At 41.5% G+C, this 15217-nt stretch overlaps 1 protein-coding gene across 2 annotated transcripts in view; it reads left to right on the forward strand.

Annotated features, from left to right (window-relative positions):
• Positions 1-15217, forward strand: part of ttc27 (tetratricopeptide repeat domain 27) — a 135648-nt gene that overhangs the window by 68334 nt on the left and 52097 nt on the right. For both annotated transcript variants that reach the window (XM_014154511.2, XM_014154512.2), the window contains exon 10: positions 14917-15030. In XM_014154511.2, the coding sequence (XP_014009986.1) occupies positions 14917-15030 (114 nt within the window). The remainder of the gene's footprint in view (positions 1-14916; positions 15031-15217) is intronic.

The raw sequence follows: 15217 nt of genomic DNA on the forward strand, positions 1-15217 counted from the left end.
CTTAATTGCTTGTCCACAAAAATAAACATATCTACTGAACTAAAATATAAACGCAACATGCAACAATTTCAAAGATTTGACTGAATTAGTTAATATTAGGAAATCATTCAATTGAAATAAATTCATTAGGCCCTAATCCATTAATTTCACATGACTGGGATTACAGATATGCATCTGTTGGTCACAGATACCTTTCAAAAAGTTAGGGGCGTGGATCAGAACCAGTCAGTATCTGGTGTGAATTGTGTACAGATGCTTGCGACGTGGGGCCGAAACGTGCTGAAACATGAGGGGATGGCATGACAATAGGCCTCATGATCTCGTCACGGTATCTCTGTTCATTCAAATTGCCATTAATAAAATGCAATTGTGTTCGTTGTCCACAGCTGCCAGTGGCCATCGAAGGTGAGCATTTGCCCACTGAAGTCTGTTCCGATGCCAAACTGCAGTCAGGTCAAGACCCTACTTAAGGCGACGAGCACGCAGATGTGCTTCCTTGAGACAGTTTCTGACCGTTTGTGCAGAAATTTGTCATTTGTGCACGTGGTCTGCGGTTGTAAGGACGGTTGGACATACTAATTAATTATCTGGCAACAGCTCTGGTGGACATTACTGGAGTCAGCATGCCAATTAGATGCTCCCTCAACTTGAAATATCTGTGGTGTTGTGTGACATTGTGGCCTTTTATTGTCCCCAGCACAAGGAGCACTTGTGTAATGAATGATCATGGTGTTTAATCAGCTTCATGATATGCCACACCTGTCAGGTGGATGGATTATTTTGGTAAAGGAGAAATGCTCACTAACAGGGATGTAAACAAATTTGTTGCCAAAATTTGAGAGAAGCTTTTTGTGCATATGGAACATTTCTGGGTTCTTATATTTCAGCTCATGAAACATGGGACCAACACTTTTACATGTTGCATTTATATTTTTCTTCAGTATACTTTGTGATATTGCAGACAGCTCAGTTAATACACCTCTGTATATTGAAGTATAGTTTACCTGAGGCTGAATGTGACTATTCTGGACACGCCAGTCAGACGCTCACCTCTGTCACGGACCACTGATGTCTTTGCTCTGGCTCACGTTCCAGGAATGAGCCGAAGAATGGTCTGCGATTTCAAGGGCCGGCTAAGGCTTCACTCTGGGGAAAAATCTCGGAAATCTATTTGGAAAGCCCAAGTCGGTCATAGAGAAACCAAGAACGGCCACAGAGGTTAATTTATTGCCTTGGAGTTGGTGGCTGTTCCACCGTAAATCTCCCCCGTCCGCTCCAGGCTGATGTCTTAACCAGAGCTGGCTTTTCATGTATATTCTGAAATGTATTTTATAGTTTTAAGTGGTTTTCAAAGTTTATTAGCAGATTAAATTGTTGGTCTATGAAGCAAGTATATTTGCACATAAAATTTCTCAAACTTTGGTACTGTTTTCATCAAGAATTTGCATTGGGCTACTCCGTCTCGATATGCAGTAGATGACACATTTAAGGTGTAACTCAGTCAGCTGTTTTTCCTCTGACACTTTTGTCAAATCTGAACACTTTGATATGGCCACAAGATGCATCCAGGTGGTTACATTTCCTCTGGTCTCGCATGTCGCCTTGATTCTGATCACCATGCCCAGCACCTGAAATTATTCTCCTCCCTCATCGCCGGGGAATAACTTCAGCAGAACAAAGCATGTCCCCCTCTGTTTGAGCCAGGGCGTCGTGAGGGTTGTGAGAGGCAATTGGAGTGTGACGGCTGCCTTGTCTCTCCGAATTAGAAACTCCAATTGTGTGGCGATAGGCTGCTGCCCAACCCCAAACTTCCAGACTGAGACAGATGCGTCCTCCAGTCAGAACTGCACTGAGGCCATCTCCACCTCTCTGATTTGTCCTCCATTAAACCTGCCCTACAAGTGCCCCACTCAACACACCCTTTTCTGTAAACTCATTGAACATAAATCAAAAATGAAAAGCTTTTATTGCTGCTGTCACTTCTAGGCACAGTTTTCTGGCACATTCATGGGACCACCAAATGTTTAGACAAATCAGAGACCTGCAATCTTAGCCTGACATTGTTGCTAGCCAGTGTCTTGTGATTGTGGAGATTCCTAGATTGCAGGCCTTTAAGCTGAGGTTTGAGCCAAGTGTTTGTTAGGTCAATCTTCACAAAATAGGATGGAAGGGATTTAAGCTATTTTTGTAGTTGGGTTCAAGACTGTCCGGATTAGATTGTCATGCCAGGGTATAATCATAGACTTTAAATAAGATGATCTGTTATTACACATCACATTATATTTTTCCTCATAGAACCACCTCTTTCCAGAACCTTTTTAGTTTGCAGAATAGTAAGATTACCTGCCCCCTCTGAAATGATCTGCTGTTATTTACTTACTTTATGGTAGGACTGAATATTGTATGTATTACCTGCTAGGACTATCTATCTATCTTTGGATGCAATTTGAATGGAATTGATGGAGTGAGAGCAACAGTGTGCTCAAGTATGCACTGATTTAAAGCTATGATATTCGAGGGATAGCTGTTTTTTAAACTCTGCAGCTGCAAATATATACAGTTCCAGTGAACATTTTGGACGCCTACTCCATTAAAGGGTTTTTCTTTATTTTTACTATTTTCTACATTGTAGAATAATAGTGAAGACATCAAAACTATGAAATAACACACATGGAATCATGTAGAAATCAAAAAATGTTCAACAAATCTAAATATTTTAGGTTCTTCAAAGTAGCCACCCTTTGCCTTGATGACAGCTTTGCACACTCTTGGCATTCTCTCAACCAGCTTCGAGGTAATCACCTGGAATGCATTTCAATTAACAGGTGTGCCTTGTTAAAAGTTAATTTGTGGAATTTCTTTCCTCCTTAATGCATTTGAGCCAATCAGTTGTTGTGACAAGGTAGGGGTGGTATACAGAAGATAGCCCTTTTTGGTAAAAGACCAAGTCCATATTATGGCAAGAACAGCTCAAATAAGCAAAGAGAAACGACAGTCCGTTACTTTAAGCCATGAAGGTCAATCAAACTGGAACAGTTAAAGAACTTTGAATGTTTCTTCAAGTGCAATTGCAAAAACCATCAAGCGCTAGGATGAAACTGGCTCTCATGAGGACCGCCACAGGAAAGGAAGATGCAAAGTTACCTCTGCTATAGAGGATAAATTCATTAGTTAACTGCACCTCAGATTGCAGCCCAAATAAATGCTTCACAGAGTTCAAGTAACATACACATCTCAACATCAACTGTTCAGAGGATACTGCGTGAATCAGGCCTTTATGGTCAAATTGCTACAAAGAAACCACTACTAAAGGACACCAATAAGAAGAATATACTTGCTTGGGCCAAGAAACACGAGCAATAGACATTAGACTGGTGGAAATCTGTCCTTTGGTCTGATGAGTCCAAATTTGTGATATTTGGTTCCAACCTCTGTGTCTTTGAGACGCTGAGTAGGTGAACGGATGATCTCCACATGTGGTTCCCACCATGAAGGAGGTGGTGGTGTGATGGTGCTTTGCTGGTGACACTGTCAGTAATTTATTTAGAATTCAAAGCACACTTAACCAGCATGGCTAGCACAGCATTCTGCAGCAATATGCCATCCCATCTGGTTTGCGCTTAGTGGGACTATCATTTGATTTTCAACACGACAATGACCCAACACACCTCCAGGCTGTGTAAGGGCTATTTGACCAAGAAGGAGAGTGATGGAGTGCTGCATCAGATGACCTGGCCTCCACAATCACCCGACCTCAACCCAATTGAGATGGTTTGGGATGAGTTAGACATCAGGGTGAAGGAAAAGCAGCTAACTAGTGCTCTTCATATGTGGGAACTCCTTCAAGACTTTTGGAAAAGCATTCTTCATGAAGCTGGTAGAGAGAGAGAGTGCCATTTTGGCGAAGCTAAAATAAATGTATTTAACACTTTTCGTTGCTACATGATTCCATGCGTGTTATTTCATAGTGTTGATGTCCTCACTATTATTCTACAATGTAGAAAATAGTCAAAATAAACAAACTTGAATGAGCAGGTGTCATCTTTTGATTGGTACTGTATATTTTTTTCTTTACAATTAAAAAGTAAGGTGACCCCTGTAAGCCAGATGGTGATGTTTAAATTAGATGCGCATTCACTCCTTATATTAGCCTACTGTAGCATAGTCTATGCTGCAGCACTAGTATGCGTACCTGTCACAAGAAAGAAGTTACCATGATTAGATACATGCATTGGACTGTTCTCCATAGATGCGCTGTCTGTCCCCACCCCAAGCGTTGATCGATCATTCCGAGAGACGGCCGTGGCGAAACCAGATTTAGACATCTCATAATTCAACAGTTCCATTTCACATCATGCTGTTCATAGAAATGTATTGTAATTTACCGGTTTCTCGCTGTTATTTTTCCCGCGATAAGGGAGTGGGTTTTGGCTGTAAATCTCGCTGTTCATCCCTACTTGTATGGTCAATTATTTTTCCTTTAAAAAAAAAAACAGAGCAACAGCAGTCCTTTCCCAATGTTCTCATGAAGTCTGATGTATTGCGGGTTCATTTTATTAGCCGTTTTATATAAAGGATTATTAAAGATGTAAGAAAAGAGAGCGAAGAGAGACTGCTACGCTTTGAGAAATGTGTGGGTTGCCACTCTTGCTACTGCTAGTGAAATTTGCTGATAGACGCGATGGCTATGAGCTAATGTTGGATTTGATTAATTCAGGGTAGCTCTGACATATGCCCACTGCTCTGTGTTAGTACAACTGCTCAACAGTATATCTGACCATTAAGAGAGTGCTCATCATTTCACATGGCTGACTTGTGAGCATGCTGGCCCTAAATTACCCAAAAGTGCCGTGCATCACCAAGATGGATGGGTGCTCCTCATTGCTGATGGAAGAGATGAGGTCTCCTCCCTTACAATGTAAAGTGCTTTGAGGTCCAGTGAAAGAGCTATCTATATATGCCGTCCTTCATTATTATTTTCATTACAGATTAGAACGCATCTTGGTTACAGTATGTTTGAGACTGCTGAACAGCATCAGGGATAGGATTGAGAAATTTCCCATGCTCATGTCTGGCTGTTCCCTAGACTTCTGAGTGTCAAAAGAGTTGGCATTAATGCTAGACTATTATTTCATAAGTCTTCAGGGCCAACACAAGTAGATGATTTTAGGGGAACATTTGGAATTCCCAGTCAATAGCCAAGAACTGAACTTTGCCTTTGATGTTTGTCTATACTCACAGCGGGTCAAGTTCACCAAGTTGGACGGGCTTTGAAGGTAACTTGAATGTGCTGTAGTTGGAGACTTGGAGCTATCTATATTTTTGGAGATGTAGCCTACTGCATTACTACTTTGTGTACCATTTTTGTTATCTTACTAAATCCTTAAAAACAAATTAGTTGTGAGTAAGCTAACTGATCGCTAGTCCATTTCCACAGTACACGGTAATATAATTGCTTGGTCACCTCACCAAATCATCATTTTGGTTGAGTGTGTCACTGGTTTGATCTATTCTAAATATTTTCTAAACATTGAATACAAATTACAGCAGACATGAGAAGTAAATCAGATAAAGTTACGCTGCTAGTCTAAAGCAGTGCTCTTTGCCAGTCGAAGGCATTACTTAAAAATGTTTGAGATCAGCATGTGGAGGGACGTTGCCGCCAGGTGCACAGGTGACCATGGTCTGCTCATTAAGAAGGGACACTCATTACTAATTTGGGGCAAGGAGTTTATGCTCTAGTCCTGATCTTTTAAGTATTCTATATGTACATGTCTGCATCGTACAGGTTGAGTGAATGTATCTAAACTCTTATTGTAGAATTGTTTACTTTGCTAAGTGTTTATAAAGTGCTTTCTATTAAGTGTTTCCGTTCAACTGGTCTCTGCCAGTGACTGGAGGGTATAAATTCTCTGCTGTAGAGCTTCATGGGTGTTCAAAACTGACAACTGTCTCTGCAGAAGTTAGTAAGGGTTCTGAGCCCTAGGGGCTAGTCAGGCTGATCTTCAGTCTTTATATTTCAGATGTCTAGTCTATCATTTTCATGACTTTACTTTGAGCCTTGTCCAGCATCTTGTTGGATGAGTTTTACATTTTGTAAATACCTGCACCTACTCCAAGAGCCTGAAAACATAAACCATGCAGTGGATCTTCTGCTTCCTGCATCACTCACCAACACCAGCCAGACAACTCGATCCATCCATGGCAAGTAGGAGGACCTACCATCCATCCTTACAAGTTGTTTTTATAGTGTCATTGCTCTCTGTTTGCTATTGGAGGCCATTGAAATTACCCTATTAAAATGGACCAAGATCTTTTCAACCATTTCTCAAAACGACTGCCTTCTTGCCCTAGACTGCATTACTGTCACACACCTATAAACCAGGGTCTGTTTGCGTCACCTTCCTTACTGCTGCTGGGAGGCAAATCAGTACCATGCATCCAGCTGCGGCGTTAGCATGCCTTTTTGAAAAGGCTTTAATTAAGGTAATAACACGACGCAGGCTGCTGAGCAAGTCCCCTCGGTTTAGTGCTCTGCGGTCTCCCCAATGGGCCTGGGTCTCTGGCCAGCTGCTCCACCATGGTTTTCATCTTTTGGAGTTCGCAGACAGGTGATGTAGTGTGAGGCGGATGTCCAAGCAAGCTCAGCCAATAACACGGATGGATCTTCATTTGAAACTGCACTGCCTTACCCTATAAATCTGTTTGCCATTACTCTTTAACTCAGGACCAATACACCTACACACCTGTATCTTTTTGTCAATTGATTTGATGTACTATTCCGCATTTGTTGTTTGTGAAGATATTCTAGAATGTTAATGAAGATTGATATTCATGTTTTTTTTAAGGCTATTCCTGGACAATACTGACATGCGATTCCTAGCCCATGTTGAGAAGACACTCCAAAGCCCATTGCTTGTTTGTGATGGGTTTAATAAAACATTCTGCATCCTCATCATTTGCTTTTAATTATCCAACGATTTATGGTTACTACATTCTAGCGGAAGGACTGCATAACGATGACTGTTCTCTGTTGTGCTAATGTCCCATTTGAATGCTATTGGGACTTGTTTACCATTTACAAACGCATTTTGGATTGTGATTGTTGTTCACCTTGTACACAACCTAGTTCATGGTGCTTTATTCCTGCATATTTGTTTGTTGCTGCAACTTTATGATATAAATCAAATGCAGGACCATTGCCCAACAAACATACTATTCAGAGTAGTCTATTCTCTACAAAAAACCCAGGTAAAACATTTTTATAGGCATAGCATTATTAGCATTTCAGGCAGTTAATCAGTTTTCTGAACAGTACTTTGCAGTTTCACAGGTGTTTCAGATACCGTCACCAAGATGTCATCTTGGTTGAAAAAGGGGAGTTGTTTGATCATGTGTGGCTATGTGATAAGGTCATTGAGGCTTTATTACACTAGTGAAGCAGTGTTGGTGAGGCATATTGGCTGACCTCTCTCTCCCCCTTCCATATTACTGTACTGCTGACTGATGAGCTTAGATTATAGAGATAAGATCGCGCGAATATGGGAAGGTGAAAAAGGGCTTCTTAGCGGCCACATTCCACCAGGCTAGCACCATGACCCCAATCACACAGCCGTGTCAATGCAGGCCACCTCCATACTGGAGACCTCATGACCTTAGGTCTCGGTATTAGTCTTAAAGGGGCAGTGCAGTAAAAATGTGATTTGCTTGTGTTTTTGTTTACACACTACGGTCGAAATAACACTGAAACTGTGAAAATTCTGAATGCTTTTTTTAGTGTAAGAGCTCTCCTATCTGCCAATCAGGGCTGTGTATGTAAATAGATTTACATTTGTATCAACACGCCTACATGATCAGACTGAGCATTTTAATAACAAAAGCAGGATCTGGGATATAAATGATAAAAAAAATATATTTTTATTTCATGAATTACACAGTGATGTATTAGACACAGTGACGACATCAGAAATACTGCATGGGGGCTATAAAGCCTTATCTGAGATGAGACAACTTTTCAATGGCGATTAAGCTTACCTTGTATATCTGATCTTGGCTTGAACAAAAGGAAAGGCGAAAAAAACATTCTCTCCTGTCCATTGGCTTAGCTAGCTTGGTCCCTTCTAATTTTCTCCGCTTTTGTCAACCAACATAGTCAATGTTAGGGCTTCCTGGGTCACTGAAATGATATATTATTGAGTTATTTGATTATTGTTTGGCAATGTATTAAACTTACATACTTGGACTTTGTAATATTGCAGCTTGTACTGTACCAAAGAATACAACCCTGCATGTCTGTGATCTTAATCTCTAAGGCAGCTTTGACACTGTTAAAAGCTTTAAAGGGCCAGTCTTATCCATTTCCTGTCTTGGTTTTAAGGGTGTTGTGTATAACATTTTTGTCATGATCCCATTCCATAATAGTGATTCTGCAATGGTAGTGCTTCCTTTTGAGTTTGCCAGATATTTATTTTTGGCAACTGTTCTTTAGAGCCACACACACCCTCAGGTTAGTGACAAAAGTATTTTCCTGATGTCAGCAAACTAAGCCTGGGCGACATGGCCTAAAACTCATATGTCAAGTTTTTTCGAACATATCGGCAATTCACGATATTTCTCCAATTTTATGAACGTTTTCTCTAAGCTTTGTTGTACAATTTAAAGGTCAAATCCACTGCATTTAAAACAGTCACCAATAGTCTAATGGCTGAATATATGCCTTCTACAACCATAATCAAAATAGTTGTACCTGCTCCTTTTTATATATATTTTTTGCATTCACTGAAATGGCTTTCAGGTCTGTCTATAAAAATGCTCTTTTTTGTAACACATGTAACCAGAGCCATGCATAATGCACATTCACTAATAATGCAGCAGGCATTGTATTAATTTAACACGGGTCTTTTAAACAGTCTCTCAAGCAGAAGCCTACGTGCTAGTGAGTAGCCAGCTAATATTTGTATTTCAAGTGTATCTCGGTATAATTTCACAAGCTCTGAATTCAGCTAACAAGGCAAAAAGGTTGAATTGGTATGAACACACCGTTCTGTCCATCTCCAACGGTTTTAAACAGCGTGCTAGCCTGTCCACTTCGTTCAGATGTTGAAATCAAGTGGTCTACCTTATTTCTCAGAATGAGAACGAGTTGCCAATTCCTTATATAATAGTTTGATTCTTACTGCACATTTCTAAAAAGACCAAACAGCTTGTATAACAATCTTTATTTGACCAAAATGCTGCTAGCGATACGTGGTACCGTAATGCGTGACAAACTGAGCAGTCATTTTCCAGAATGAATGTTTATTGGTACATCCGTTTTAGTAGTGTCTGCGCTGCTCAAAATTTGAGTTGAAACATGAACAAGGTATGGTTTGAAAAGTTAACTTCTCTATTACACTAAAATGTCTCCATGTGTTTCTGTGTCCGATTCTGTTGGACCAAACCTCAAATGCAAATAGCGAGTTGAAACCGTTTGAGAGTAAGAAGTGATCCTCATCTGTTGTGAGTGGTAGGGGGAGGGGCTTGGGAGAAAGAGGCAAAGTGAGAGATTTCACTTTCACCAAAATCTGTCTAAAATAAGATCAATGTGTTTATGTGCTTATTTTAAACCTTGTCACCTGCCTTCCCACCTCTGGGATAACCACTCCCATTGTTACAGGCTGACTAGACCGGGCGTCTGCCATTTCGCAGTCTAGTCAGCATTTGGACAACCACACCAGACGTGATCAGGACACGCAGGTTGAAATATCAAAATGAACTCTGAATCAATTATATTCATTTGGGGATAGGTCGAAACATTCACGGCAATTTAGCGAGCTAGCTTGCTGTTGCTAGCCAATTTGTCCTGGGATATAAACTTTGGGTTGTTATTTTACCTGAAATGCACAAGGTCCTCTACTCTGACAATTAATCCACACATAAAGTTTGTTTCCAGTAATTTCTCCTCCTTCAGTCTTCTTCTTTGGACTTTATATGGCAGTTGGCAACCAACTTTAAGGTGCATTACCACCACCAACTGGAATGGAGTGTGGACCTCAGTTGATCTTCCCATCACCCACATGGGTATATGCTCCTAAAAACCAATGAGATGGGAGAGGCAGGACTTGCAGCGCGCCAAAAATAGAATGCGGACATTCATTGACGCACGCGAGCAGTTTGGATTAAATGATTGAATAACATGTATGTGTACGCTTGTGCACGTAACGAGAGCGCTGTGGTCCGCATGTTAGGGTGGAGATATGAGCATCTCGTCATTATATTCAGATCTCTGGTGTAAATGGGAATGTGCACAGCAGGAGCTAACGAGAATAGCTCAAATAGATATGAGAACAAGCGGACATAAACCCTCATAAAAATAAAAAATAAATACAGAACCTCGATTCTGCGATACAAGCATTTGGAATATCACGCAAATACATAAATTAGAATTAATCAAATTAATTCGATATATCGCCCAGCCCTACAGCCAACCCGTGGGAGTTATCATGTAGGGGCCAGGGCTGGAAATAGGATTGATAAGTTAGTCAAAGAACCCAGACAGTGTTTTTCTTATCTACATAGATGTGGCAGCCTGACTTGTTACATCACATAACTCAGTAAAGGCAGTCTACAGTGAAATCATGGCTGGGACCTGGGGTAGGATAGGGTTTGCTGTGTTCTGCTAAATGCCGATCTCCAATCTGTCCTCTGCGCCCACTGAGGGCTTCTGGGAAGGCTTTCGGGAAGTGGTTGAACTGGAAGTGTTGCCATAGCGACATGGATACGATGTGAGCGGAGGCGGGAACGATGTGGGAGGAGGGTGACTACATCTTAAATTGTTGTTTCTCTGGCCCCGTAGGAGGAAGTCACTTTGTGATAATCATCTCGCAACTTGGCACGGAAGTTGGGGGGGAAAAAGAGAGGGAGGCGTCCCATGGGGGTTCTGTTCTAACTATCGTCGTTAAGGCATTCACTATACCCCTGTCTGTACACCACCATACGGATGGTGCTGTTATTGTATTTCTTACCTTCTGTTTTCCATACATCATACTGCTGTACTGTTCAACCCATGGGCTCTGGTGATATGTCTAGTGGAAGGTGGGATATCTTGCCTTGTTTTCATATCCCAGGCCTCAGCATTAGTTTGCTTCTAATTTGGCTGATTTCGATCAGGTCTCATGTTCTGACATGGCGCAGAGGCCAGACACTGTATAGCCAGGGGAAAACACATGTTGACTCTGCTCAGAGGAAGTGAGCTTGTGAGAGACAAAATATCCATTTGCTTTGCAGCTAAATATGTCACACAATGTTTCTGTGTGAAACTTTACTGATCTGCTCCTTCCCTAAGGGGATAATTATACTGAACAAAAATATAAACGCAACATGCAACAATTTCTAAGATTTTTACTGAGTTACAGTTCATGTAAGGAAGTTGGTAAATTGAAATAAATGTATTAGGCGCTAATCTATGGATTTCTCATGACTGGGAATACAGATATGCATCTGTTAGTCACAGATACCTTAAATAAAAGACAGCGGCGTGGATCAGAAAACCAGTCAGTATCTGGTTTCACCACCATTTGCCTCATGCAGCGCAAAATCTCCTTCGCGTAAGAGTTGATCGTGGCCTGTGGAAGGATGTCCCACTCCTCTTCAATGGCTGTGCGAGGTTGCTGGATATTTGCGGGAACTGGAACACGCTCTCGTACACATCGATCCAGAGCATCCCAAATATGCTCAATTGGTGACATGTCTGGTGAGTATGCAGGCCTTGGAAGAACTGGGACATTTTCAGCTTCCAGGAATTTTGTACAGATCCTTGCGGTATGGGACTGTGCATTATCGTGCTGAAACATGAGGTGATGGCGGTAGGTGAATGGCACGACAATGGGCATCGGGATCTCGTCAGGGTATCTGTGTCCATTCAAATTTCCATTAATAAAATGCATTTGTGTTCGTTGTTCGTAGCTTATGCCTGCCCATACCATAACCCCACCATGGGGCATTCTGTTCAAAATGTTGACATCAGCAAACCACTCGCCCACGTGACGCCATACATGTGGTCTGTGAGGCCGGTTGGACGTACTGCCAAATTTTCGAAAATGATGTAGGAGGTAGAGAAATGCCAATTGCATGCTCCTTTTAAAAATTGAGACATCTGTGGCATTGTGTTTTGACAAAACTGTGCATTTTAGAGTGGCCTTTTATTGTCCCCAGCACAAGGTGCACCTGTGTAATGACCATGCTGTTTAATCAGCTTCTTGATATGCCACACCTGTCAGATGAATGGATTATTTTGGCAAAGGAGAAATGCTCACTAACAGGAATTTAAACTAACTTGTGCATATGAAACATGCACAAGTTACAGCGAAATAAGCTTTTTGTGCATATGAAACATTTCTGGGATGTTTCATTTTACTTTACGTGTTGCGTTTATTTTTGTTGTAGAGTTGAGCACTGAATTTTGAATGTTCTCAAAATAGTTACCCTTGAAATTGCCAAGCAAAGACATAGGAATGTATTGGTAAAGCAACATACCCTTACCAGCTTTCTCTTTTATTATATTTTCAGCTCTAACTTGTGCTCCTCTTGGCGTCCTTCCTAAACTCTTTGTCTTGAGTCTCACAAAGGTCCCTGCTAGGAGAGGGAGGACAGGACTCTAATAATATCGACATGTCAAAACTCCCCAGGAAGCAGAAATCAATGCCAAAACATATTTTTTAGTTTTTTATTGAATTGGTCAATTTGTTCCCCATATGAGGATTTGTTCCCAGCGATTAGTATTCAATATTTCACAGACACGACCTCCCTATAAACCAAACTACATTTATAGCGCTCTGAGGAGATGGTGTTCTCACCTCCTGCCTCACTGGTCCCTAAGAAGAGGGCTCCTTCCCTGAGGGACATGTATAAACACTACCCTCTAAGGTTCCTGTGGGCTTCAATGTACTCTGTGGGATACACCCAGACTGTCTGCCAGCCCCCTTCCCGTCCGTCCTCTACTGGGTACAGGGTAACATTGACTGGGCAAACATCACCCAGGACCTGCCCTCTAAAGTTACACACTGCCTCCCGTTCGCCACTGGCGGTGACACATTCCTACTGCATGTGTCTCCTACACAGTGCAGTATGGAACCAAGTCCATCTCAGACATTATTTTTCTTTTTTTGTTGTCTTTGTGGAATTTGGGTCTATTTACAATGTACAGTAGAGGTTGACTTTATTCAAAGTATTACACAGTTAGCTATTCAGATGCCGGTCAATACAGATTTCCTGTAGATGTTGTTACAGCCAATCAAAATCTTTATTTGGTAACATACCGGTATAATGTGAAAGGTCAAGTAATGTTGAAATGCCCGCTCACCCACTGCCTCCCTGGTCTGTCCTTTGGTAGACAGACAACCTCAGTCCTGTGAGACAAGATGTACTGCCGCTGTAGCAGGAAGGGGTCGCCACTGACTCCACAGTGAGTAATGTGCTTCCTGCCCCAGACAGGAAGTGGGACTCACCTCGCACCAAACCTCTGTCCTTGCTCACACCAAACAGACCCCCCCCCTCCCGTGGACCAGAGGGGTTTACTATGTACCGGGTTTGATGAGTTCGTGAGGTAACTTTGGTCAACTCAGGATAACCGGTCTTTTGAAAGTGACTCACCTTTTAGCCAGGTCAATTTCTATGGCAACGAATCCTTCAGAATGAATAACTCGGTGCTCACTCCATTAATCCTGAATGAAGTGTCTAAACCATGAGTTGAGGACCAATGAAATCAGATACCCACCCTCTTGCAAAGGTTATCATCCTTTATTTGAGCAAGACAACTGATTTAAATATTTTATTCATCATTTTTTTGTGTACATTTAAAAAAAAAATGCTAATCATATGGTACATTTGGTAATGACTGCATTTGCTTTCCAAACTGTACGTTTTTCGCGTGATTGTATTTAGACATTTGCGAAAGGCAAATGACAACCTCAACCAACCATAGACATAATTTATAATCCATAGATGGCAGTTCCCATTCAGGTTCAAGTCAAGACTGACAGCCATTGCTAGTGTAACCATGAGTTTAACAGTCAAATTGCCAGGGTAAGAGGTTCCAAAACTCTTCGATGGGTTATATGTCTATGGCCACAACGCAACAAGCTGTTCCACAGATAGAAGAAGCATAGGCGTGGGAAAAAGGTGCTCGTGCATTGATAAGCACACCAAAGACGGCATTGAAAAGTAATCAAATTAAAAAAGACGGCACTTCTAAAATTCAATTTCACACCATAGGCTGCAGAATTTGCAAGATATCCGTTCATTCATTTTGATTTCGGCACAAATAAAAATGTTGCACTGACTTTCCCATGGATTGCTGTTTCAGCATTGTGTCAATAGAGTTTAGCACAGTTACAAGCCTGCTAGAGTTAGCGGCAGGCGGACAAGTAATATCCACTGTCGTAGTACGGATGAAGCCTGACCTGGAATGTGAAGCTAACTGTAGCTGGCTAGCTTTATAAAAACCTTAGTAGTATCTAGCTTACTTTGTAGTATACCACTCTGGCTGGATAGAGGGCCTAATCAGGTTTACCAGCTCTAATGTACTGGGTTTCCTGTACCTACCTTTTATTACCGTGGGAAGTCCTAGTGATGTCATAAGAGCGTCCTAATTTACTGGTTCGTATGCTTTGGTCAGTAGATTACTGTTTTTGAGAAACAAACTATGTAAAAGGCTAATTTTAAATTCCATGAAGAATGTTGAAGATGTCAAACATATAGCTACATATTTCTGTAGGGTATTATGCCAACTTTTTCATGTATTCCTATGTGTGAGCCATCACTATCTGAGAGACCTGACTATCCCTTTAATCTGAGATTGATGTTCCTAAAAGTCCATGATGAAATGAAAGTGTCTTGAATCTCCATGTCCTTAGTGGTCTTTCTTCCCTCTCCCTGCAGTGCATATTATCTCAGCCCAAGTTCTGGGCGGTGGAGGTGACAGCACTGTGTCTAAGGACCAAGCTGGAGAAGGGCAGCTCTCGGCGGGTGGAGAGGGCCATGATGCAGACACAGGTAAGAGAGGTGAGGGGTCACATGGGGTAGGTTTCAATGAGATATTCTATACCACACTCATCGTGAACGTCACTATTGGAACCTCACATCTCAAGTCTCAGGTACTGTACAGTGGTGGCCAGAAGTTTTGAGAATGACACATTCATTTTCACAACGTTTGCTGCTTCAGTGTCTTTAGATATTTTTT

The sequence above is a fragment of the Salmo salar genome, chromosome ssa18, assembly GCF_905237065.1.
Source record: "Salmo salar chromosome ssa18, Ssal_v3.1, whole genome shotgun sequence".
Classification (NCBI taxonomy): domain Eukaryota; kingdom Metazoa; phylum Chordata; class Actinopteri; order Salmoniformes; family Salmonidae; genus Salmo; species Salmo salar.